The sequence below is a fragment of the Neoarius graeffei genome, chromosome 25, assembly GCF_027579695.1.
Source record: "Neoarius graeffei isolate fNeoGra1 chromosome 25, fNeoGra1.pri, whole genome shotgun sequence".
NCBI lineage: Eukaryota > Metazoa > Chordata > Actinopteri > Siluriformes > Ariidae > Neoarius > Neoarius graeffei.
In genome coordinates, this window is record NC_083593.1 from 27,671,206 (window position 1) to 27,696,648 (window position 25,443).

At 39.6% G+C, this 25,443-nt stretch overlaps 1 protein-coding gene across 3 annotated transcripts in view; it reads right to left on the reverse strand.

The window, feature by feature from the left end:
* Positions 1-981: 981 nt before the first annotated feature.
* LOC132873088 (myb/SANT-like DNA-binding domain-containing protein 2) overlaps positions 982-25,443 on the reverse strand; it is a 30,845-nt gene continuing 6,383 nt past the window's right edge. Inside the window, exons 2-5 of one of the 3 annotated variants that reach the window (XM_060908323.1) lie at positions 23,842-24,097; positions 11,295-11,358; positions 9,796-9,952; positions 1,836-2,029 (exon numbers count right to left, since the gene is read on the reverse strand). In XM_060908323.1, coding sequence (XP_060764306.1) covers positions 1,925-2,029; positions 9,796-9,952; positions 11,295-11,358; positions 23,842-24,097 — 582 coding nt within the window. In that variant the 3' untranslated portion in view covers positions 1,836-1,924. Of the gene's footprint in view, positions 2,057-9,795; positions 9,953-11,294; positions 11,359-23,841; positions 24,098-25,443 lie in introns of all 3 variants that reach the window. The other 2 variants (XM_060908322.1, XM_060908321.1) reach the window with 2 other exon arrangements.

A 25,443-nucleotide genomic window follows, 5' to 3' on the forward strand; every position in this document is an offset into this window, starting at 1 on the left:
CTGTGGGGATATTTTTCATCTTCAGGGACAGGAAAGCTGGTCAAGATTGAAGGAAATATGGTTGGCACTAAATACAGGGCAATTCTGGAGGAAAATCTCTTTGAGTCGGCCAGAGATTTGAGACTGAGATGACTGTTCACATTCCAGCAGGACAATGACCCTAAACGTACTGCTAAAGCTATACTGGAGTGGTTTAAAGGGAAACATTTAAATGCCTTGGACTGGCCTAATCAAATCCCAGACCTCAATCCAATTGAGAATCTATGGCATAACTTGAAGATTGCTGCACACCAACGCAACTTGAAGGAGTTGGAGCAGTTTTGCCTTGAGGAATGGGCAAAAATCTTAGTGGCTAGATGTGCTAAGCTAATAGAGACATAACCCAAGAGATTTGCAGCTGTGGGCGGCACGGTGGTGTAGTGGTTAGCGCTGTCGCCTCACAGCAAGAAGGTCCTGGGTTCGAACCCCGGGTCCGGCGAGGGCCTTTCTGTGTGGAGTTTGCATGTTCTCCCCGTGTCCGCGTGGGTTTCCTCCGGGTGCTCCGGTTTCCCCCACAGTCCAAAGACATGCAGGTTAGGTTAACTGGTGACTCTAAATTGACCGTAGGTGTGAATGTGAGTGTGAATGGTTGTCTGTGTCTATGTGTCAGCCCTGTGATGACCTGGCGACTTGTCCAGGGTGTACCCCGCCTTTCGCCCGTAGTCAGCTGGGATAGGCTCCAGCTTGCCTGCGACCCTGTAGAAGGATAAAGCGGCTAGAGATAATGAGATGAGATGAGATTTGCAGCTGTAATTGTAGCAAAAGGTGGCTCTACAAAATATTGACTTTGGGGGGTGAATACCTATGCACACTCCAGATTTCTGTTTTTTTTCCATCTTAATTATTGTTTGTGTCACAATTAAAAAAAAACAATTTGCACTTTTAAAGTGGTAGGCATGTTGTGTAAATCAAATGATGCTAACCCCCCAAAAATCCATTTTAATCCCAGCTTGTAATGTGACAAAACAGGACAAACACCAAGGCGGATGAATTCTTTTGCAAGACACTGTACACTGAAAAGATCTAGATGCTGTTCAGTTTCATCTCTAGAATTATTCTTTTCAGGCTGAAATATCTAGATTAAAAGCTGAGCTGTGTCAAGATCTCTTCAAAACAGTTGTGCACATCCACAGAACAAATTTTTCGTCACAAGGTGCCCTTTTTGTTGAACTTCAAGGTATATCCAATTGCTGTTTCTAAACATTCCACCAGGGAACCAGCTGAGAGAAAATCCAGCTCCACTTCAATAAATTTTATGTACACAGAAGAGGAGCCTCCATCCCTGGAGCAGTTTTCCTGCAGAAACTTGGTGATGGCAGGCTCAGGACGGCTACCACACTTCCCTGAACTCTGAAAGTGCTGGAAGAGGCATTGCTGAAGTGTGCGATCTTCTGCTATGCCGAGGTAGCAATAAGTTACTTTGGATGAAGTCCTCCTTCGCTTATTCTCACTCTCACCAAGTTCTTGGTCTTTTTCACCACCTAAAGAACCACTATTTTCTGAGTTAAAGCTACTCATCTCTTCCTGCTCCTCATATCCGATAGCGTAGAGGCCATAGGTTTTCGGAATGCCGCCCGGAAGCAGGTACTGTGATCCGTTGCTGTAACCCGAAGAGCTTGTTTGTGCAATAGAAATCCAGTCCACCTCCATGTGGAGCTCTAAGCAGCGCGCTTCACTAATCGTAATGTCCAGAAATTTATAATACACATTCTTCCAGTTCATCTTCTGCACCTTGGTCATGATCTCCCTGCCCTCTGTCTTCTCAGGGTTGAAGTACTCCCGTAGGCGCTTCCCGAGAGGTACCTGGGAGCTGATCTCTGCGTAGTGGTAGCGGATTTCCTCTCGCCATCGTGTGTTGTAGCCCACACCAAAGATGGCCAGCTTGTTAGAGAGGTGCAAGCGTGAGAAGTCTGTCCACGTCTGGAAGTGCTCCCATTTGACGTCCACTGATTCCAGTATGCGTACCACATTCTTCATCACTTCCTGACGCCTGCAGGAAATCACAGTACGATGTGGGCTTTAAAAAAATAAACAAACAAACAAACAAAAAAAATCATACAGCCATCCTGCATATAAAAGACAAAGATATATTCACAAAAGTTACTTGAAAACCTTAATTTAGAATAATATAGCAGAAATCTACTAAAGCTGATCTTGGATTATCTCTACACCTGCCAGGATCATCAAATTTGCATGAATACACAAATTGAGAACATTTGTATTTATGACTGCTAGTTAATCATTAATAACCTAGCATGTGTAAAGACTACTGAGATTTGTATTGTCATATACAACCCCAATTCCAAAAAAGTTGGCATGCTGTGTAAACTGTAAATAAAAACAGAATGCGATACTTTGCAAATCAATCATAGCACAATATATGCTATATTTAGCATACATTATGCCAAATATATATTATTTAGCACATATTACAACTGCATGGCTCCATAGTAAAAGAGTCTGGGTGCTAAACTGGCCTGCCTGAAGTCCAGACCTGTCTCCCATTTAAAACATGTGGCACATTATGAAGTGCAAAATACGACAAAGGAGATCCTGAACTGTTGAGCAACTGAAATTGTTTATCAGGCAAGAATGGGACATTTCTCTTTCAAAACTATAGCAATTGGTCTCCTCAGTTCCCAAACGTTTACAGAGTCTTGTTAAAAGTAGAGGTGATGCAACACAGTGGTAAACATGCCCTTGTCCCAATTTTTCTGTAATGTGTTGCTGATATCAAATTTAAAATGAGCATACATTTTTCAAAAAACAATAAAAGTTCTCAGTTTCAACATACATGTTGTCTTTATACTATTTTCAATGAAATATAGGGTTTCCATGATTTGCAAATCTGCACATTCTGTTTTTGTTTTACAGTGTCCCAACTTTTTTGGAATTGGGTTGTATTCAGTGCTTTATTGTGAAGACAATTCTGTCAAAAAAAAAAAAGGCCATCAATCACAATCATTACTAACATCACGTAGGTTATCTAGTTAGCAAGCTTCATGTCATTCTGTAATATGCATTTGCATATCAGACTGTGATAGGCTCAGCAGCTCAAACACATTTGTGACATCACAAGTGAGCTTATATGCTACATGCACAGATTTTGAGCAAATATTTATCTAAACAGAAAATGTGATTTTTAGTGCTATGTTGACAAATTACACATGAATCGGAATTACAGTTAGGTTCATATATATTTGGACACTGACACAAATTTTGTTTTTTTACCTGTTTACTGAAACATATTCAAGTTATAGTTATGTAATGGACATGGACATAAAGTTCAGACTTTCAGCTTTCATTTGAGGGTATCCACATTAAAACTGGATGAAGGGTTTAGGAGTTTCAGCTCCTTAACATGTGCCACCCTGTTTTTAAAGGGACCAAAAGTAATTGGACAATTGACTCAAAGGCTATTTCATGGGCAGGTGTGGGAAATTCCTTCGTTATGTCATTCTCAATTAAGCAGATAAAAGGCCTAGAGTTGATTTGAGATGTGGTGCTTGCATTTGGAAGATTTTGCTGTGAAGAAAACATGCGGTCAAAGGAGCTCTCCATGCAGGTGAAACAAGCCATCCTTAAGCTGCGAAAACAGAAAAAACCCATCCAAGAAATTGCTACAATATTAGGAGTGGCAAAATCTACAGTTTGGTACATCCTGAGAAAGAAAGCAAGCACTGGTGAACTCATCAATGCAAAAAGACCTGGACGCCCACAGAAGACAACAGTGGTGGATGATTGCAGAATAATTTCCATGGTGAAGAGAAACCCCTTCACAACAGCCAACCAAGTGAACAACACTCTCCAGGAGGTAGGTGTATCAATATCCAAATCTACCATAAAGAGAAGACTGCATGAAAGTAAATACAGAGGGTTCACTGCACAGTGCAAGCCACTCATAAGCCTCAAGAATAAAAAGGCTAGATTGGACTTTGCTAAAAAAAAGCATCTAAAAAAGCCAACACAGTTCTGGAAGAACATTCTTTGGACAGATGAAACCAAGATCAACCTCTACCAGAATGATGGAAAGAAAAAAAAGTATGGCGAAGGTGTGGTACAGCTCATGATCCAAAGCATACCACATCATCTGTAAAACACGGCGGAGGCAGTGTGATGGCTTGGGCATGCATGGCTGCCAGTGGCACTGGGTCACTAGTGTTTATTGATGATGTGACACAGGACAGAAGCAGCCGGATGAATTCTGAGGTATTCAGAGACATACTGTGTGCTCAAATCCAGCCAAATGCAGCCAAACTGATTGGTCGGCGTTTCATAATACAGATGGACAATGACCCAAAACATAAAGCCAAAGCAACCCAGGAGTTTATTAAAGCAAAGAAGTGGAATGTTCTTGAATGGCCAAGTCAGTCACCTGATCTCAACCCAGTTGAGCATGCATTTCACTTGTTAAAGACAAAACTTCAGACAGAAAGGCCCACAAACAAACAGCAACTGAAAACCGCTGCAGTAAAGGCCTGGCAGAGCATTAAAAAGGAGGAAACACAGCGTTTGGTGATGTCCATGAGTTCAAGACTTCAGGCAGTCATTGCCAACAAAGGGTTTTCAACCAAGTATTAGAAATGAACATTTTATTTACAATTATTTAATTTGTCCAATTACTTTTGAGCCCCTGAAATGAAGGGATTGTGTTTAAAAAATGCTTTAGTTCCTCACATTTTTATGCAATCATTTTGTTCAACCCACTGAATTAAAGCTGAAAGTCTGAACTTCAACTGCATCTGAATTGTTTTGTTCAAAATTCATTGTGGTAATGTACAGAACCAAAATTAGAAAATGTTGTCTCTGTCCAAATATTTATGGACCTAACTGTAGCTTTCCGAGAGGAGTTAGCCATTCAAACATTTGGCATAAGTCTTCTTCTTCTCCTTCTTCTGGCTGCTCCCGATTAGGGGTCGCCACAGTGGATCTTTCGTCTCCATTGCTCCCTGTCTTCCACATCCTTCTCTACCACACCTGCCACTTTCATGACCTCTCTCACCACATCTCTCCTCTTTGGCCTTCTTTGTTTTCATGTGCCTGGCTGCTCCATCCTCAACATTCTCCTTCCAACATGCTCTGCATCTCTTCTCAGGATGTGCCCACACCATCTCAGTCTTTTCTCTCTTAGCTTAATTCCCAAGCTCTCCACATGTGCTGTCCCTCTGATGTGCTTGTTCCTTATCCTGTCCAACCTTGTCACTCCCATCGGAAACCTTAACATCACCACCTCCAACTTTGCCTCCTGTCTCTTTATTAAGGGTACGGTCTCCAATCCATACATCACAGCTGGTCTCACTACTGTCTTATACGTACATCTTACATTTCACTTTTCCTGGGACTTTCCCATCACAAATGACTCCCGTAATCTTTCTCCAACTGCTCCACCCTGCCTGCACTCTCTTTCTCACCTCACTATCACAGCCCCCATTTTCCTGCACAGTTGACCCCAGGTACTTGAATTCACCAACTTTCTTTACGTCTACTCCTTGCATCTTCACTACACTCTCATCCCCATTCTCACTGATGCACATGTATTCTGTTTCGCTACTGCTCACCTTCATTCCTCTTCGTTCCAATGCATACCTCCATCTCTCCAAAGGGTCATTCCACGTCAATTCAACCGGGGCCCACGCACTTAGGTCTCAAAAAATTCTGAAAAAGTCACCAGATGCACCCATGTTACCTAGGAGAAACACTGTAAAGTTATTTGAATGTAAGATGTATACTTTCCATGTTACAGCCAGTTTTACTGGGGGAGGGGGGTGTCAATTTTGTTCAGACTTTTTTTTTTTTGTCAAAGTTCACAAGCCCATAGCTCAAGAATTAAACCATGTAGGAGGCTCAAATTTTGCATGTTGGTACATAAATAGGAATAGTATGTAGCAAAACTGTCATTTTGGGTCTGGATGATCCTGCATGGTCATAGCACTCCCTCAAAGATGATCAAAATTTTATTGGAGTTTTTGGCTGTGCTCTGTTTGGGCCTTCAGAAGACATATTTTTACCCAACATAGGCTCTTGATTTTTTTCCCTTATTTTGATAAGTAGAAACACTCTCAAAAAAAGCAATAAACAGAAAGGAAACTCTATCAGTGTTTGAACAGAAGACCTCACAAGTCTGACAAATCATTTTGGATGTCATTTTCAGAGCACTGTAACACCTTGTGGGAATGTGCACAGATTTTTAAAATATTTTTTTCTTTATTCTCCATAATCCCTTCTTTTTAAAAACACCAATTTGGCTTGTCTTAGGGCGTATTCACACCTACGTTGTTTGGTCCGGACCAAACGACCAAACGAAACAAATTTCCCTTGGTCCGGACCTTTTGGGTTGGTCTGAATACAAACCACCGAACTCTGGTCCGGACCAAACAAGCGGACCGAGACCGAGCTGCAAGGTCGGACTTGGTCTGGACCAAAGGAACTCTGGTGCGGACCTTTTGGAGGTGTGAAAGCAGACCGGACCTAATCCGACAGTTTTGCTTTTTTGTACCTCGGGAGCTTCCGTCATTTGTCGAGCATTATGGGAAACAGAGTCTTGACACTCCACCGCAAAGTGTAAACACTGTTTCAGTTGTCAAGGGAACCTTACAACAGTCGTTCAGTCATTCAGACCAGTGGTAGGCTAGACTACAGAGTACAAAAAATGAGTAGGGGCAAACGTGGGCCGAGGAAGAAACGCGCACCCTTGTGGATATGGGCAGATGTCCACATATCTGAGCTTTTGGAGAGAACACACAAAAATACCGACATGTTTGCTGTATTCAGTGAGAAAATGAAGGAGAAGGGGTTCACGCGCTCCCCAGAACAATGTCGGCTAAAAGTGAAGAAACTCCGTCAGACCTACATTAAAATCAGGGACATTCTTTCAAAAAGTGGCGGTACTAGCGACGCAAAAAAGAAATTCATCTATTATGATGGATAAGGCGAATATCCCGACACATACCTCCTCCGTCTTGCGTGAAGAGCCAAAACTGTCACAACATGATGTGCGCTCATCAGCGCTATCCTCCGTAGCCACCTTGCCCTTTGAAGTCGTCGTTGATAAATTACTTGTACAACAGCATAGTAATCGCACAATTGTGAAAACAGTAAAAACTGGAAAAAACATATAGCTTTGATGACATTAAAAAGAATAACAGTACGAAAAGCCTCCATGACTACTTTTGAACTTAACGCTTTGTGCGCGTGTCGTCTCTGACCAATAGCTGAACGACCTCAGGGCGCGTGGCTTTGTTGACAGATTTTGGTCCGCTTACTAAAATGTACAGTGTGAAAGCGAACCGCACCAAAATGAAAAAATAAAAAAAAAACATTTGGTTCGGACCAAAGCAAGTGAACTATCGAACTATCCTGGTCTGAATACACCCTTACTTGAATCTTTCTTTTTTATTTTCCACCCTGAACATGGGCAAAATGCACTGATACTAGATTACAATCTAGTATCAAATAAAAAAGAAAGATTCGAGTAAGACAAGCCAAAATGGTGTTTTAAAAAGAAGGGATCATGGAGAATAAAGAAAAAAATATTTTAAAAATCTGTGCACATTCCCACAAGGTGTTACGGTGCTCTGAAAATGACATCCAAAATGATTTGTCAGACTTGTGAGGTCTTCTGTTCAAACACTGACAGAGTTTCCTTTTTGTTTATTGCTTTTTTTGAGTGTGTTTCTACTTATCTCAATAAGGGAAAAAAATCAAGAGCCTATGTTGGGTAAAAATATGTCTTCTGAAGGCCCAAACAGAGCACAGCCAAAAACTCCAATAAAATTTTGATCATCTTTGAGGGAGTGCCATAGCAGGATCATCCAGACCCAAAATGACAGTTTTGCTACATACTATTCCTATTTATGTACCAGCATGCAAAATTTGAGCCTCCTACATGGTTTAGTTCTTGAGCTATGGGCTTGTGAACTTTGACCAAAAAAAAAAAAAAGAGTCTGAACAAAATTGACACCCCCCTCCCCCAGTAAAACTGGCTGTAACATGGAAAGTATACATCTTACTGTACATTCAAATAAATTTACAGTGTTTCTCCTAGGTAACATGGGTACATCTGGTGATTTTTTCAGAATTTTTTGAGACCTAAGTGCGCGGGCCCCAGTTGAATTGACGTGGAATGACCCCAAACCCAACTCAACCTCCTTTCTACTTTCACCACATATCACAATATCATTTGCAAACATCATGTTCCATGGTGACTCTTGCCTCACTTCATCCGTCAAGCTATCCATCACTATGGCAAACAAGAAAAGACTCAAAGCAGATCCTTGAGGGAGTCCCACCTTCACCTTGAACCATTCAGTCATTCCAACTGCACACCTCACTGCTGTTTCACTGTTCTCATACATGTCTTGCACCACCCTAATATACTTCTCATTCACTCCACACTTTCTCATACAATACCATAACTCATCTCTCGGCACTCTATCATATGCCTTCTCCAGGTCTACAAACACACAATGTAACTTTCTCTGGCCTTCCCTGTACTTCTCCATTAACATTCTTAAAGCAAAAATTGCATCTGACGTGCTCTTCCTTGGCATAAACCCATACTGCTGTTCACAGATTGCTACCTCTCTTCTCAATCTCGCCTCCAATACCCTTTCCCATAACTTCATGGTGTAGCTCATCAATTTTATCCCTCTGTAATTACTGCAGCCCTGCACATCTCCCTTATTCTTGTATATTGGAACTAGCACACTTTTTCTCCCTTCATTTGGCATTTTCTCATTCTCTAGGATCTTATGAAACGATCTCGTGAGGAACTCCACAGCCGTCTCACCCAAACATCTCCAAGCCTCAATCAGGATACCATCTGGCCCGACTGCTTTCCCAGTCTTCATTCTTTTCATGGCTGCCCTCACCTCATCCTTACTAACCAACTCCGCTTCCTGATTTGCTGTCTCCAATGAATCTGACCTTTTCTCTCTTGGATTCTCCTCATTTAATAAATCCTCAAAGTACTCTTTCCACCTTCTTAATACACTCTGTTTGTTAGCACATTTACATTTACATCTTTCATCACTCTTACCTGCTGTACATCCCTCGCTTCCCCATTTCTCTGCCTAGCTAGTCTGTACAGGTCTTTCTCTCCTTCTTTGGTCTCCAGTCCTTCATACAACTCCTGGTATGCATCTGCTTTTGCCTTCGCTACCGCTCTTTTTGCCTTCTGACTCGTCTCTCTAACCACCTGCTTTCCTCATCTCTCTGATCGTCCCAATTCTTCTTTGCTAGCCTCTTCTCTTTTATAATTTCCTGCACTTCTTTGTTCCACCACCATGTCTCCTTGTCTTCCTTCCTCCTTCCTGATGACCACCCTAGCACCTTCCTTGCTGCCTCTCTTACTAGTATAGCAGTAGTATCCCAATCTTCTGGCAGACTTCCATTACCACTCAATGCTCATCTCATTTCTTCCCTAAACTCCTTCTGATGTTCAACCTCTTTTAGTTTCCACCACTTAATCTTTGGCTCCACTATTTCACGCTTCCTCTTTTTCACTTTCAAGCTCATCCTGCACACGACCACTCGATGTTGTCTAGCTACACTCTCCCCTGCCATCACTTTACAGTCTCCAATCTCCTTCAGGTTACCCCTTCTGCAGAGTATGTAGTCCACCAGTGTAGATCTTCCTCCACTCTTAAACGTCACCCTGTGCTGCTCTTTCTTCTCGAAGTATGTACTGACTATTGCCAAATTCATCCTCTTTGAAAAATCAACCATCATTTGCCCTTCCACATTTCTCTCTCTTACACCATATCTGTCCATCACGTCCTCATCTATTCTGTTTCCCTTGCCAACATGTCCGTTGAAATCTGCTCCTATCAGCATGCGCTCCTCCCTCAGTATACTTTCTACCACTTCATCCATCTTTTCCCAGAAAGACTCTCTCTTCATTCTCACATCCAACCTGTGGGGCACACACACACACACACACACTGATTACCACTTCTTGAATCTCCAACTTCATGCCTATCACTCTATCTGACACCCTCTTCACATCAATCACACTGTTGACCAACTCGTCCCTCAAAACAATACCAACACCATTTCTCTTTCCATTGACTCCATAATAAAACAACTTGCATCCACCTCCAATGTTCTTGGCCTTGCTTCCTTTCCACCTTGTCTCCTGCACACAAAATGTCCAACTTCCTTCTTTCCATCATACCTGCTAACTCTCTTGCTCTGCCAGTCAATGTTCCCACCCTCAATTCTAAGCTCCTTCCCTTCCATCTTTCATGCTCTCTCCTAACACGCCTCCCCCCTCTCTTTCTCCTCCTCCATTTTGGTGCAACAGTAGCATACTTTCCACTGGCACCCTGTTGACCAAGAGTACTGGAGGCGGCCATTGTTAACCCGGGCCCCGACTGATCCGGTATGGTATTTCTCTTTTCAATCCGCATGTTAGATTTGGCACAGTTTTACGCTGGATGACCTTCCTGATGCAACCCTCTCCAATTTATCCGGGCTTGGGACCGGCACCAAGAGTACGCTTATGCACCCCCAGTGGCTGGATTAAACATTTGGCATAAGTATATAAAAATATAAGCTGAATAGCACAAAATGACAGCTCTAAAGCTCCCAAAACTATTTGTCTCATGGAGTAGTAGGAAATCAAGCTACAGTACTGTGCAAAAGTCTTAGGTACCCTAATTTTTTCCATATAACTTTATTATAGATTTCTATTTTATAACTTCTACATTATCATGTCAATACAAAAACATTTTAGAGTTCCAAACATTCGTTTTTCAGCACAAAATTAAATGCTACAGAAGAAAAAAATATGTTTGTATCTGAGTAGCACAGAACATAGACCACTTTTCAGATTAAAAAAAGAAAACATAACGAAGGCTACTGGGATTTGCTGCAAAATTAAGAAGCAAGTGTGACAAAGTGTCCAGAAGAACTGTGGTTGGTTCTGCAAGATGCTCAGTAAAACCTACAGCTCATTTCCTTATAAAACTGCACTCACTGTACCTGGAGGCTACTATTTTTTTTTTTTAAAGCAAAGGGTTGTCTCACACCAAATATTGACTATGTTTCATTTATTATGGCTTACTGCTGCTTATAGTATTTTTTAATGCTGAAACGTTTCATTATTTTCTCAGCCATTTTTGGTCTACAGCATTTCTTTCCATGTGCTTAAGACTTTTGCACAGTACTGTATAGTACTACACAATCCTCTGGGGAAAAACAGGGCTGGAGGAAAGGCTTCTGAAGGTAAAGTGACTACAGTAAATACTACTTACTGGGCATGCTCAGAAGCATCCGGTCTTAACTGTAGAACTCTGTTCTTTGGAAGCTGGATCTCCTCTGTGAAACACATAAAAGATTTATTACACAATTATAATTATTTTCAGACTGTATAACACCCACAACTTGTAATGTGGCACCAATAACCTGTTTGTCGTTCTATTTGCACTACTTCACCACTACTACCTCTACCTCATTGATGCAATTATTATATGCATATATATATATATATATATATATATATATATATATATATATATATATATTTCTTGAATTATTTTTTACATATACACATATATATTACACACACACACACACACACACACACACACACACACACACACACACACACACACACAGAGTCTACCTGTAATGTGCAATTTTTTTCCGAGCCTCTCAATAAGGCAATATTTCTATACTTTTTCACGGTAGATAATGCAAATAGCCCTCTGTATTTAATCTTTCATTTATCTAATTTTTATTTCAGTTTTATTTGTTATTTGTATGACATTTTCTTGCTACTGTAACACGTGAATTTCCCCGATGTGGGATCAATAAAGTGAATCTAATCTAATCTAATCTAATCTAATCTAATCTAATCTAATCTAATCTAATCTAATCTAATCTAATACCCCATGGATTCTGTTGTAATAAAGTAGCTCTCTTTTTGAACTAAAAGAGAACATAGCAGGGCTCGGCATTAACTTTTTAATCCACTTGTCCAGTCAGACAAACAGCAAGATTTTTCACTTGTCCCAACCAAACCTTTTTATTACAATGTATTTACTAGTTCAATGAAAGAAAAGTGGTTGTGACACCCGCGCACACTGGCGCACACAACAGACTTTCACTTGAGCGCTCTGAACAGTGTGTGCCTCTAACGACAAGCACCTGCCCTGGATTAAGCGCAATCAGCGCCCGCATAAAAGGACACTGCCAACACCTACATGGTGTGAAGTACTGCGTTGTTTATCACCATCACTGAGCCAGTGTTACTGTTTTGCCTTGCTGGTTATTGGCTCTAGTTTCTGTGTTTTGGTTTCCTATCTTATCCTGCCCAGTTTAGTCTGTTTTGTGCCTCACTTGACCCTTTTGCCTGTTTATCGTTATTGATTCAGCCTGCCATTTTGAACTTTATGCTTGTTTGTTTCTTTTATAATAAAGACACTCTTCCTGCACATACTGTACATCCGTCTCCAAACAACCTGCGCTTTCTGACAGTGGTTAACAAAAGTTTATCAAAAAGTAGGTATAGTCATGATAATCATTATGCTTTAATGATTTATAATTTTTCAATAAAACTCAAACTTTCACTGTAACAATAAACAAAAACTATCCAATCCCCATTATGGTGCATGTGTTGTGATAACCCATTACCTGAGCTGCAGTTTTAAGAGTTAGACTCACCCAAATTCAAAGCTTCTGGAGGAAATAAAGTTAAATCTTGATTAATCCAGTAAAACATGAAGTATAAATTAATTTAAAAATAAAAAAGAAACCAAAGAAAACAAGTTGGATGTGATAAGGGGGACAGAATCACAATGTGAATGAAAACAAACCGTAAGTGAAATGAAATGAAAACGTCACCACCGTAAAATTCCCCCAAAATATTTTACAATAATGTGTTAATGTGTACCATACAAAAGAAAAATACAATAAAAAGTCTGAATGAAATGAAGATTCGCCACAGATATTTATTTTACTGAGGTATTTGATTGCCAGTTCTCCGATTTCGATTAATTCAGAGTTTAATAATCTATAATTAGATATTACGCCGTGGTTATTTTTACACATGCACATGCTGTACTCTGTTTCCCCAGAATTTTGCAAACAATGACACAGTCGGCTCACTGAGGGGATTGAACTGGTTTTGTTGGAACTTTACTGATGTAACTCTGGAATAATTATTATTAAAAATGGTGATTTTCAAAAATCCCTAAAAGATGTAGTCCCTAAAAGATATAAAAGCATAGGGTATCATTACTATAATGTCTGGGGTGGCTATATGTAATACTCTGAGTAATTTTCTCTCGTCTGTAAACCAAATTAGATCGGCCTATATGTAGAAAATGTAACAAAATATGCAGACTACTTATACTATTTATGTAAACTGCTTATTATACCCCTGCAAACAAAGTTGGGGGGGGGGGGGGGGGGGTGCATATATAGGAATCACCCTGTCCGTCCCTCAGCCTGTCTGTCCGTCCACGTGTCTTATAAGCACAACTCCTCCTAAACGGTTTGATGGATTTTGATGAAACTTTACACAGCTGCAGTATACCACTTGAAGATGTACAGAAAAGAAAATAATCTCAGTCCGATGTTTCAAAGGGGAGATAATTCAACTTATTCCCTTACATATGACAATATATGATGACAGGCTTGTAAGTGCAACTCCTCCTAAATGGTCTGATGGATTTTGATTGCACAGTTGCAGTATACCACCTGAAGATGTGCAAGAAGAAAAATAATCCTGAACCAAGGTCTTAAAGATACTTAAAAGTAAATAAAAAATCCCTGTCAGAAATACAAACGATGAAAAAAGATGCTAAATTCTCACTCTCTGTTCCACTGTCATTACAAAAGTCAGCTACCAGATATTTGAAAGTGAATATCTTGAATATCAATTCATTCATTCCTCATTTTTGTTCTCCGGTGAAAGATGAAAGTGTCCACCAGAGACCTGGCTAATTCCTTGTGACATCCACCCGGAAATACAAAACTTTAACTGCTTGCGTCTTGATCATGTAGGTTGCCAAAGAAAATGAAGAAATGGTGGATTGCTTCTCTATATTCATCAGGACATGTATTTAGTGAAGCAAATGAATGTGAGAGATGTACCGATTTGATTATCAGATGATTATTGTGTCACCAGCTGAGGATAGAGCAGTGCGTTTTGTGTTTCTCACACTATACAATCATCTGAAAACCAGCGTTCAGGATTTTCTTTATGGAATGGAGAGACTTTTATCCCAGATTTCAGATAGTGTTAAAGCTGTAGTTATGGGAGACTTCAATGTAGACATTTTCACTCAAAACAGTAATACAAAGAAACTCTTGGATCTTGTGCAAATATTATGGATTTTGCCAGTTGTGCAAGTTTCCCCACACATAGAAGAGGAGGGTCTTATTGACTACTTCTACACAAACATTCATTTAGAAGATGTCATTCTGTCAACAATACCCATGTACTACAGTGATCACCAACTTTTGTCTGCAGCCATACCATTCAAGTTTTTTCAGCAAATTATGCTGAGTTTTTAAAATACTGAGTGCATATAAGTAATATTACAAATATTCTTGGCCACATCAGTTGATTTATAGATTCTTATCCATAAAATACACAACAGATGTGAGCATTTCTTATTGAATGGTTTTCAAAAAATTAAGAATATTAATATATATTGTTTTCAAAAATCTTTAATCAACCAATTTCGGTTTCAAAAACGGAGATGATAGAGACAGTTATAAATCAGTTTATAAAATCAATTTGAAATGGCCTTATTCAGTCTTCAAAAAGACACACTGTGTTTGCTCTGTTTCTTAATGTGTCCTTTCTAGACTTTGCTGTTCCACTCTATGAAATTGTATCAAATGAATTTAGACCCCATATATTATTGAGATGAATGACTAATAGGAATTTGAATCATGGTGTTGCAGGTAGGCCTGTCACGATAACAAATTTTGTTGGACTATCGTCCAACAAAATGTATTGTCTCAGAAATTATTGCAATAAACGATATTACTGTTGACGTCTTTTCAAGACAATTTTATCCCACTAGTAAAATAATAATAATCATGCAAATTTACCCTTTCAAAGAACAGTAAACTTTTTTAATTAAGTCAACTTATTCAATTCAACAGTGGAACATAAAAAATATATAAATAAATAACCTAAAGAAATAAAACAACAATCAAACAAAACCACTCACAACAAAAACAATAAATAAAATACATGGCTTTTAAAAATTGCACTTAAGCAAGTATTAACTTGGCACAGGGTAATAAAAAGACACTCTTTTCTTCACAGGCAACATTCTGCCAATCCAGTTTCTCAAAGATTAGTACCCAGATAAACAAAAAGTGCAAAGGAACAACGTATTGCCAGCTGTCATTTGGATAAAACTAACAACAATTAGAACGATATAACATGTAGGCAAGGGCATAGGTTTGGTATTAACATTGGTGGGGACATAAACCCAATGCCAACCCCCAGTGGTGCCAACTTCAAGTCAACATTAGAGGGTCACAATATTTTGCTCCGCTGTGTTCCACCAAAAGAGTATCCATCATCTCTCCAAAGTCCAGACTTTTAAAATTTGAAGTTCAGAACTGTAGTAATTCATGAATAATAATATGCAATTCATTTGATTAATTGCAAATATTGCATGTGATGATTAACTCATCCTACCAATTTACAAATGTGTTTTACAAGCAAATAACGCACTGACTGTCGGGAAGGAGTATGTTCCTTCCTCTCATAAATAGAAGTAAAACACATACAAAGCCTTAAACACTGCGTTCCATGAGGCTGGCAGGGAGAGTAGGCTATCTTCTGTATGAGCTTTCACTAGTTTTAAAATGCTAGTTTAAGCTGATATGTGATTGATCTAACGGTAAAACAGGACGAGGTCTCTAGAATTTTTCTGACACACTGAAAGGTTACAATTTTACTTGGCAACAGAATGTATCTGAATTCTGATTGGTTATTGTTATATTACTGCCCTTTTGTTGTCTTCTTGAGCTCAGAGATGAGAGGGGAGGGAGAGGAGGTAGTGACAGGGTTCTACAGAGAAAAGTTTTAGCCTACCGCTTTCAAATGAACCCCCTTGAAAATCAATCAGTTCAGCATATGTATGTACTCGGTATGTGACATTTTCAAAAGAGAGGTGGGAGTAGAGCTGTGCAATATATCGTATTTTTATCACGATATCGATATTGGTGTCAAACGATATCAAAATTCATAATATCGATATGAAACGATTTTTTGTCATTTGTAAGGTAAAACAACCCTTCTGTCCCCTAAGGCACACCGTAGCCTTGTATACGTCATCCATTCTACTCCCGCGATATCTCCGCAACAGTAAAAAATCAGTTCTTCTGTTTTCATACGTGTTGGGTGATTTGATATATTGATTTGTTAATATGTTGTTTGATTTGCTTGCTAATAGTTATAATAATACAATTAACATATATTTATGTCATATTTTTGGATGTGGGACTGGGTAATGTAAAAATGGCATCTACGGAAGAAAACAAGCACAACAATATTAGCACATATCCAGCTTGCTAGCTGTGTTAGATGTGTTAAACCGTGTGGATTTAAGTGGAATAATTGCGAGTCGTCCTGTGGTCAAGGCAGCGTTTTAAGGTAAGGCAATTTGGTTATTAATGTTGCCCGCCGCGGCATGTTTACTTGGGTTCATTTGATTTTGACTTGTGCATCTGCAGCTAGCATCATGCTTTGAAGTAGGTTCTGCTAAGGACGGGTTTATTGCGCGATGTAGACGGACTCAGATGTAATTACATTGTTTTTAAAATTCCGTGCGCTTAAAACGGTGTCCCCCTGCTAATCATGTAGCCCTAATCATGTGTTGCTTTTACTTTTCCTAATGGCGAGTGAAATATCTCTGCAAATGGTATTTCAATGCTGACATGCCAAAAAGATAGCGGAGTCCACATTTGGAAGATGAAGGAAGAGAAGCCTGATGCTTGAAAATAGATCGCTTAATCCACAACGCATATCTGTATTTGAGACATAACCTGCAACTAGTGGGGATGTTTTGGAATGACTGTGCATAGGGTGTTTTTGGCCACAGAACACTAACCCACAGTAGTAGGAGGACTACTGGGTTCGTGGATTTTGTCTGTTGACTGAGCGAAGCATGGTGTTTGCCTTGTGCCATTTCACGTAGCATCTAGCCGCAGTGCCACCTACACTTTCAGGGAATGTTTACATGCCGCTGAGCTATTTTCATGCATGTTAATTCTTAAGGACTTGTCTCTATATTGTGCATGTTCACACACGGACTGGCCATCGGGAGTAGCGGGAGTTTTCCCGGTGGTTCAGTGTGGGCCGGCGGAGAAAAAAAAAAAAAAAAACAGTTGCGCGCTGGCCTTTTAATATGATAAGCAATGTTAACAGTTTCTTTAAGAAACAGTTAACATTGCTTATTACAGTTGCGCGTTGGCCTTTAATATGATAAGCAATGTTAACAGTTTCTTTAAGAAACAGTTAACATTGCTTATTACAGTTGCGCGCTGGCCTTTAATATGATAAGCAATGTTAACTGTTTCTTTAAGAAACTGTTAACATTGCTTATCATATTAAAGGCCAGCGCGCAACTGTTTTTTTTTTTTTCCTCCGCCGGCCCACACTGAACCACCGGGAAAACTCCCGCTACTCCCAATGGCCAGTCCGTGTGTGTGCGTGTTTAATGTTGGTGTCTTAACAACACACAAGCTTACGTTGTAGTGTGTGTGTGTGTGTGTGTGTGTGTGTGTGAGAGAGAGATTTTATCCTTGGCTGGCTACGAGCCAGTGTGGACGTTACGCAGTAATCACTGGTAATACCAGCGCTGGCTCCATCCTCTGTGATCGGAAATGTTGAGTGAGGAGAACGTGAGCCTTGTGCAGGCTATAGGACCTATGCAAAGTACGCGCTTGCACAGTAAATAGTTTAAGTAAAAGGCGTTTCAGGGTACAACGGGAAGGGTTGACAGGTAGCCTATGAGGCCTGTACTATAAAAATGTGGCCCGGTGCCTCGGGTGTTGATGATCGGGGCTTTAAAAAAAAAGGTGTATAAATATCGTTTTAAAAATCGCGATATCGATATTTACTGAAAAAATCGTGATATTGATTTTTTCCAATATCGAGCAGCCCTAGGTGGGAGTAACCAAAAATTTCTGATCAAGAAGGCGGAGGCTGTTATGCTTATTACGTGAAAATGTTTTATTTGATTAAAAGGTGTCTGGGCCACGAACAATGTCCACATCACCATTGGGTTGTTGTTTACATGTCATGTTACACGAACTTGGTCAGAGCTCTCTGTAGGTCTTCGCTGAAGCACTTCAAATTAAGGGTTAGTGGGCTGCGAAAGTTTGCAGGCACTTCACAAGCAAGACTAAGTGCAATATTAGCCAACATTAGCACAATTTTATATGATTTAATGATGTCTTTGTGACCTTAATGAACACCAGTTGTTGTCGGTATCAAGTCAGATTGCTATTTACATGCCACACAAACTTAGAAAACAGTCGTCATATTCATATGCTGTCATTGTCGTTTTTACACACTGAATATGAACCGTTGTTAACTGATTAATTTTACGAGCTAATCTAACATTACATTCCTCAAGGACAGTTTACTAGCTTGCTAGTTAGCAGCCAGTCACTGCACTGCAACTGCACTTGCTAACTGACATGGTAGCCAAATTTGCTTGCTGTTTTCGTGACCACACCCCCAGAGTGAATATTCTTGAGCGAATTTTGCGTGGCGTTTTGCCCAGTGGAAACCTACAGTAACCATTTGTGTACCGCCCATGGAGCGTGATTTTTTTTTCCTTCTATCAGAAATATTAGGAGCGTCGTGGCTCAGGTGGATAAGGCGCCATACCATAAATCCAGGGACCCGGGTTCGATTCCGGTCCGAGGTCATTTCCCGATCCCTCCCCGTCTCTCTCTCCCGCTCATTTCCTGTCTCTACACTGTCCTATCCAGTAATAAAGGTGAAAAAAGTCCCAAAAAAAATCTTTAAAAAAAAAAAGAAATATTGGTAGGGACACGTTCATACTGTCCATACCCAATTCTACACCTATGGTCTGTACAATGGAGCAACGTGTTGTCTTTTCCCCATTCGGTGGATACCCTGGTTGGATAACTGTTACATGCTGGGAGGCCCTGCCTCTGACAGAGAGCCACGTGAGACGACAGAAAACAGCGCAGTGTTTTATTCAGTCAGTGGGTCAAGCTAATACTCTGGCGACTTCCCTATGTAGATGCACAGCGCGTAAATGCCAAAATCGCAGTGTAAAAAAAAAAAAAAATCGCCGAGTTAATTTTCATTTACCGTACGATAAGTCGGTATATCGAATATCGCGAAAAGCCTAGTTGCAGGGGTATTATTTAAGTTCACACACAGTTCCAGTTGACAAATTTTGTTGTGAGCGGGGGGTATTCTACAGTGAGTTACTCACAGTTCTCGTTGCTATTTAACTAATTTTTAATATTCTATTGCCAGTTTAACCCATTGATGCCTGAAACGCCTGCAAAAAAATGTCTGCAAATGCCTAAGCCAGTTTTTAGAAAAGGTCCCCATCTGCCTGAGGGTTTTCTAAAATAAAAATAATTAATTGAAAACGCCTATGAAAAATTCAATATCTCAGCCTCTGAAGCACATAAAGACAAGAAATAAGTTGCATTTAAAAGATAAGATTCTCTGCTTTTATTGGATCATGCTCATTCAGCATTAACACTAACACATTTTTATAAAAAAAAAACAAATCTGGCATGCGTCTTGAAAATAACGACAAATCAACAATGCTGCGTTATGCAGCAACCAGCATTTGGGGCAATGTTGCGTTATGCAACAACTGGCGCTAGGGGCAATGTTGCGCGACGCAGCATCCGGCGTCAATGGGTTAATCAAGTTTTCAAGGAGTTTGGCCTTATCATGTGGCCTTAGCAGCGAGCTAGCGGGTATAATCTGTACATGAACAAATGACACTGTTAAACTCACCTCAACATGTCTTTTACAATCGTTTATCTGAGCAATGCTCAGGTCACTGTTACAAACAGTACAGAGCACAACACCATCGTTATTTTACCCCTGTGAGGCAAGGGGACACTTTCGTGTAGTTTGAGATGAAGTGGATTTTGTATTTTTGTTTTTTGGGGCACTATGGATACACTGAACTGATGGACTCTTAGTCCGGGAGAGATGTCAAGCTCGCCCACACAGAACACTGATTGCTCTGTCTTGTTCAGTAGACCAATCAGGATGCGCGCTCTCTCTCAGTCTCTCTCTCTCTCTCTCTCTCTCTCTCTCTCACGCTTTCTCGGTTCGGGAGAAAAGATGTAAAGCCCGCCCACACAGAAAAGTGATTGATCTACTTAGCAAGACAGAGCAATCAGCATGTGAGCTCTCTCTCTCTCCCAGGGAGCCAATATCAATATGTGGGTGACTCCCGGAACTTCTGGGAGAGCTGGAAATAATTCAACTTGTCGTGACGGACAAGCAGATGCGGATTTGACTTGTCTGGACCAAATATTTAGTTGTCCCATCCAGTCAGACAATGTCGAGCCCTGTATAGCACTTTAAATAAATGGGGTTACATTTTGGTCCACTCACAGGCTTAGCTAGCAAGCTGTGCAGCCGTGTTTTACATGGCCAATTCTCAAAAAACACGGCCATAAATCCCCAAACACGGCTTATAAATTTTATATAAACCCGTGTTAACCCAAATTTTGTGAAATTTTGCTGTTTTGTGAAGTAATTTTGTGCCTTTCTGTGGACATTTTTGTCAACGATCAGAGGTTTCCCGGGGTGTGCCCGGCGCGCGTGCTTTCCATACATGGAAGTTAAATCGAGAAAATCAAATTTACCGCCAAAAATGTAGTGTTCTTATTGGTCAGACTTCGAAACAAGGCTTGAATGGAAGCAAAATACTACGAGTTTTGAGAGCTTCACCGGCGAAGCTCGGCAGGTTTAGAATGAGTAGGTCATGTATTTAGATAAATATCTTTGCGAGTTTTTTTTATCATAAAAGCATGATAAACATATTGACAGAAACTTTATACTTTCCTATGTGCCCACTGCCAAATAATATTATAGTTTTTAAATGACCTAAATTAGATGAAGCATAAAACTTGTCACCTTCCTCAGTCACACCAGACTTGGCGTGCTGAGAACCCATTTCTGCATTCATAAAAGACTGTTCCCATGGTAACGGCATGACAATCACTTTCACTCTTTCGGTTTCGATTGGTTTCTCTTTCACCAAGATTTACATAGCACTTTCATAAACTAAAATTATTTAATTTTTTGTATTGTTTACAGTATTTACATTTCAAGTAACTACAGGAAAATTTCCTTTCATTTGTAACTTAATTTCACTTACTTTTAACTCCTGTTTATTGCACTTTTTAACAGAATCAAAATGATTCCTAACATTTTGTGATGTAACATTTGCATTATGTATATTTTGTAAAATCAAAGCTTGCTAAAGGTATCTATTATTTTCAGTTGTATATATTTCATAATATTAATCTTCAGAGTTGGCTGAATCTCATTTGTTATCTTTATTGTATATAGTAAAGATGTATTCTGTGTAATAGGACTTGATTGCAACAATTTGTATTTTGTTTTTTGTCTTAAGTGCACTAGAAATGATAATTTAAGGTTTCTGCTTTTATTGCAAGTATTCGTAGAAGATTTTATTGATAATTACCGTGATTTCTAAAGTTCTGGTTAATGAATAAGAAACTAAATTTATATTTTGTTATAACATTTTATTAAGTTAGTAAATAAAATGTGTGTTAAATGCCTAATAAAATATAATTCACATATTAAGGCTCAATTGCAGCTCCAGAAGTCCCCCCCCAGTTGCGACTAAGTTACACTCCCTACTTTCAGAAAAACACTCCCAACCTTCCCAATCCTGGTTAAGCCCCTGGGTCCACTCACCCCCTTATTCTATGATGAAAATTTTCTACGCATGTCGACTATGTTGATTTTAACATTTCATCAATGTAGATTTTTATAGTTGACACCAGGGCTGTGTTGAAAAAATCGATTTTCCGATTCTGAATTGATTTGCATATTATTTCCTGAAGATTGATTCGTACGTCCAAAGATCGATTTTTTAATTACATTTTTCCCGGTGAACTTTAACCCCACTCATCGCGTCATTGAATTCGCACAGGCGGTCTGGATGCAAACGGCGCGCCTTTTGGCGGATGCCGCCTTTTTCACGGCTGAATCGTGCAGATCCGATTTTTTTTTTAGGGGGGGGCGTTGGAGTGTCAGAAGAAAACAGTAAATCAGAAAGCTGCGCACATTTGCGCAGCTTTCGCGCAAACTTGCGCAGCTTTCTGATTTACTGTTTTCTTCTCATACTTATACTTCCTATGTTTCATGGACTGTAACGGCATTTGCTTATTTAGTAATTTTAACACAGAATTTACTTTGATGAAATTATAATCAGACACTCCAACGCCCCCCCCCCCCAAAAAAAATCGGATCTGCACGATTCAGCCGTGAAAAAGGCGGCATCCGCCAAAAGGCGCGCCGTTTGCATCCCTGCAAGAAGCTGCCTTACTCCTGGGCATGTAAATGAGCTCCTTTTTCTGCAGAAGAATCTTTTTGTACCCAAGTGATGGCAGTTGATGGACAGTTTACCCAGTCTGTCTCAGGTCAAGTTTAAGGTCCAGTCAGAATTTATTTTTGTGTACACTTTAACAGGAAACAGCGTTTTTATTTACAGTCTGAAGTTGAAATTTAAGGTTTATTATTTATTCAAGTTTAAAATTTAAGGTAAATTTAAAGTTTAAGTTTAAATGTCCTGTTTACATGTTCGCACTTTAAAGGCAATTGAATGTTTTATACTTTTTATATTTTGAAGATTTTACACAAAACTGTGAGACACTTATGTTTCCTAAGGTGCTGTATCTTTGGTTCTTATTTACAAACGGTATAATGACCATTAGGTTACTTTGAAGCCAGTAACCAGCAATCTGTTTACATTTACACTGGCTAAGAATCTCTTTTTTCACATTATAAAATAAAAATGCATTTGTGTGCAACAGAACAGCTTTTGGGTGAATTCTTAATCTTAATAATGCACCAGGTTAGTGTCCCATTTGGACACTATTGTTGCAGGTATAGAGACCTCTGGCGTCCTCTGTTTGCTGTCTTGATTGGCCTTTCTGTGAGGGGGTTTGATCATTATCATTTTCACCAGTCTTACAGCCATCATTAACTACTAATACTTGATTAATTTGCTGTTGAATGTCAATATAATACAAGTATTAATATGTTGCTTAACTACACAGTCAAAAATGGTTCTAATAACACTAACCCGAATCGATATTGGATCGAATCGAATCGAGATCGGATCGCATCAAATCGTATAGAGTCGTGATAATCGATTCTGAAGCTTCAGAATCGGAATCGAATCGATTCTTGAAATTTGAATCGATACCCAGCCCTAGTTGACACTGGCAGTTCACAAATATGACAAAAACATGATTCTTGAAGACATTTCTACGATACACAATATCTATCATGATACACACGTTTGGGAAAAGTTATCCAGCAATCCAGTAGCATTGCATTAAAAAAAAAGTTAATTTCTACAATTTTTAATATATTTATTGATGCATCATTTTATTTATGAAATATTAAAAATATTAAAACTGAAAAATTCTAAATCTGCATGGATTTTGTATCCATTGTAGCCTCTTGGAAGCATACACTCTTTCACCTGAGCAGCAAAGCTTATTTTCAGCTTATCTTGCAAAGTGTGCAGATTACAGTTTACTTACCAGCTTCTATCTCTCCCTCCTGGAAAGCAGCAGAAAGATCCTGGCTGCACCAGTCCTCTTGAGGGTAGTCCTCCATTGTGCTGCCATCTGACTCCATCTCCTGATAGAGGCCGCTGCTGTTAATTAGCACGGGCTGGCAGCTCTGAGAGTCCCAGCCACCCTGGCCAAACACCTTCTCCAGCTGCTCGATGGAGTAACTGCTCTTCCTCTTCCCAATGCCGTGCTCCTTCACACGGCTGTAGCATCGCCGTAGTGTCTGTGAGCAACCAAGACAACATTCCCTATTAAATATCACAATATCAAAATTTAATTATAAACTACCTGAGAATTCAATTACCATCACTGATCAGACTAGTGTACAGTGCCCTCCATAATTATCCGCACCCTTTAAAATCAGCAAACGTTATGGTATAAAATAAAGAATACAAGCAATAATTAAACATTCCCACTCAACCAATTGGTGAAGTGGTTTATCTTTGTTCTAACAAAGAAAATGTCACTGGAATATTGTTAAATGATATTTTTTAAACTAACAAGATTTTTCAAATAATAGTATTATCTCTTAAAATGTATGTTCTAAAATCATTGACACCCCATGGAATACTTAAAAAAAAAAAAAACATACACAGCCAACATATACTATTTTTCAGTACCCAGAAATTCTGCTGCTGCTTTAAACTATATCCTGTTTCCCTGAAGTATAATTGAGATGCTGCACAAATGTTAAATCCCTTTGTCCCAACTCAAAAGAAACAGGTTGTTGTTGTTGTTGTTGTTGTTGTTGACCTGCACAGATTAGGCAAAGGGTTAGAAAAAGGTATACGCAAACGCAGCCATTAAGCAGAACTAGGGCAATAAAAAAAAGCTTAATATTTTTGAAACAGAAGAAAATTTGCAAGGCATACGAACGCACTGCCCCCAACACAGTGAGAATAGTGTTGGTGAGAAAAGACAGTTTAAAAATCAACTATTAAATGGCACTTTTCTAACAACTGGCTGCAATAAGCACCAGGTGTTTGACCTCTGCTCTGTATGCAGACTCTCACTCAGTACGTTTACATGCACATCCAAATCGAGCTACTGTCGGTAATCGAGCTAAGGGTCCCAGCAGGGGTGCCAAAGAAATCCAATGCACACAAGGAAATCGAGCTGTGTGAGGTACATTGTGCACCCGAGCCACAGGTGGCGCTACACGCCCCATCGTGTTGGTACACTTCTGGTTGTCGTCATGAAGAAAAGCTATTCAAGAGTATAAACAAAGTTATCAGCAGTGTTGCCAGATACTGCTGACGTTTTCCAGCCCAAAACATGTTCAAATCCGCAAAAATGCACTTAAAACCTCCCAATCTGGCAACACTGGCAGTTCCGTGTTCACAAGTTCCGTGCTCAAGCTGTTAGGCTTGCTCTAACAGACTGTATGGCTACAAACTGTCCTGCGCAGACCACTGTTTTGTAAGACAACTTATTTTGCACAATTGTATATTTTTCTAAAGTCCATTTTTTGCTTACAATTTAACTTATGTCTTAAACACACAAAAAAGTTCAATTGTTTTGTTTTTATTGACATTCTTCAGATGTTGGACATATATATACACACACACA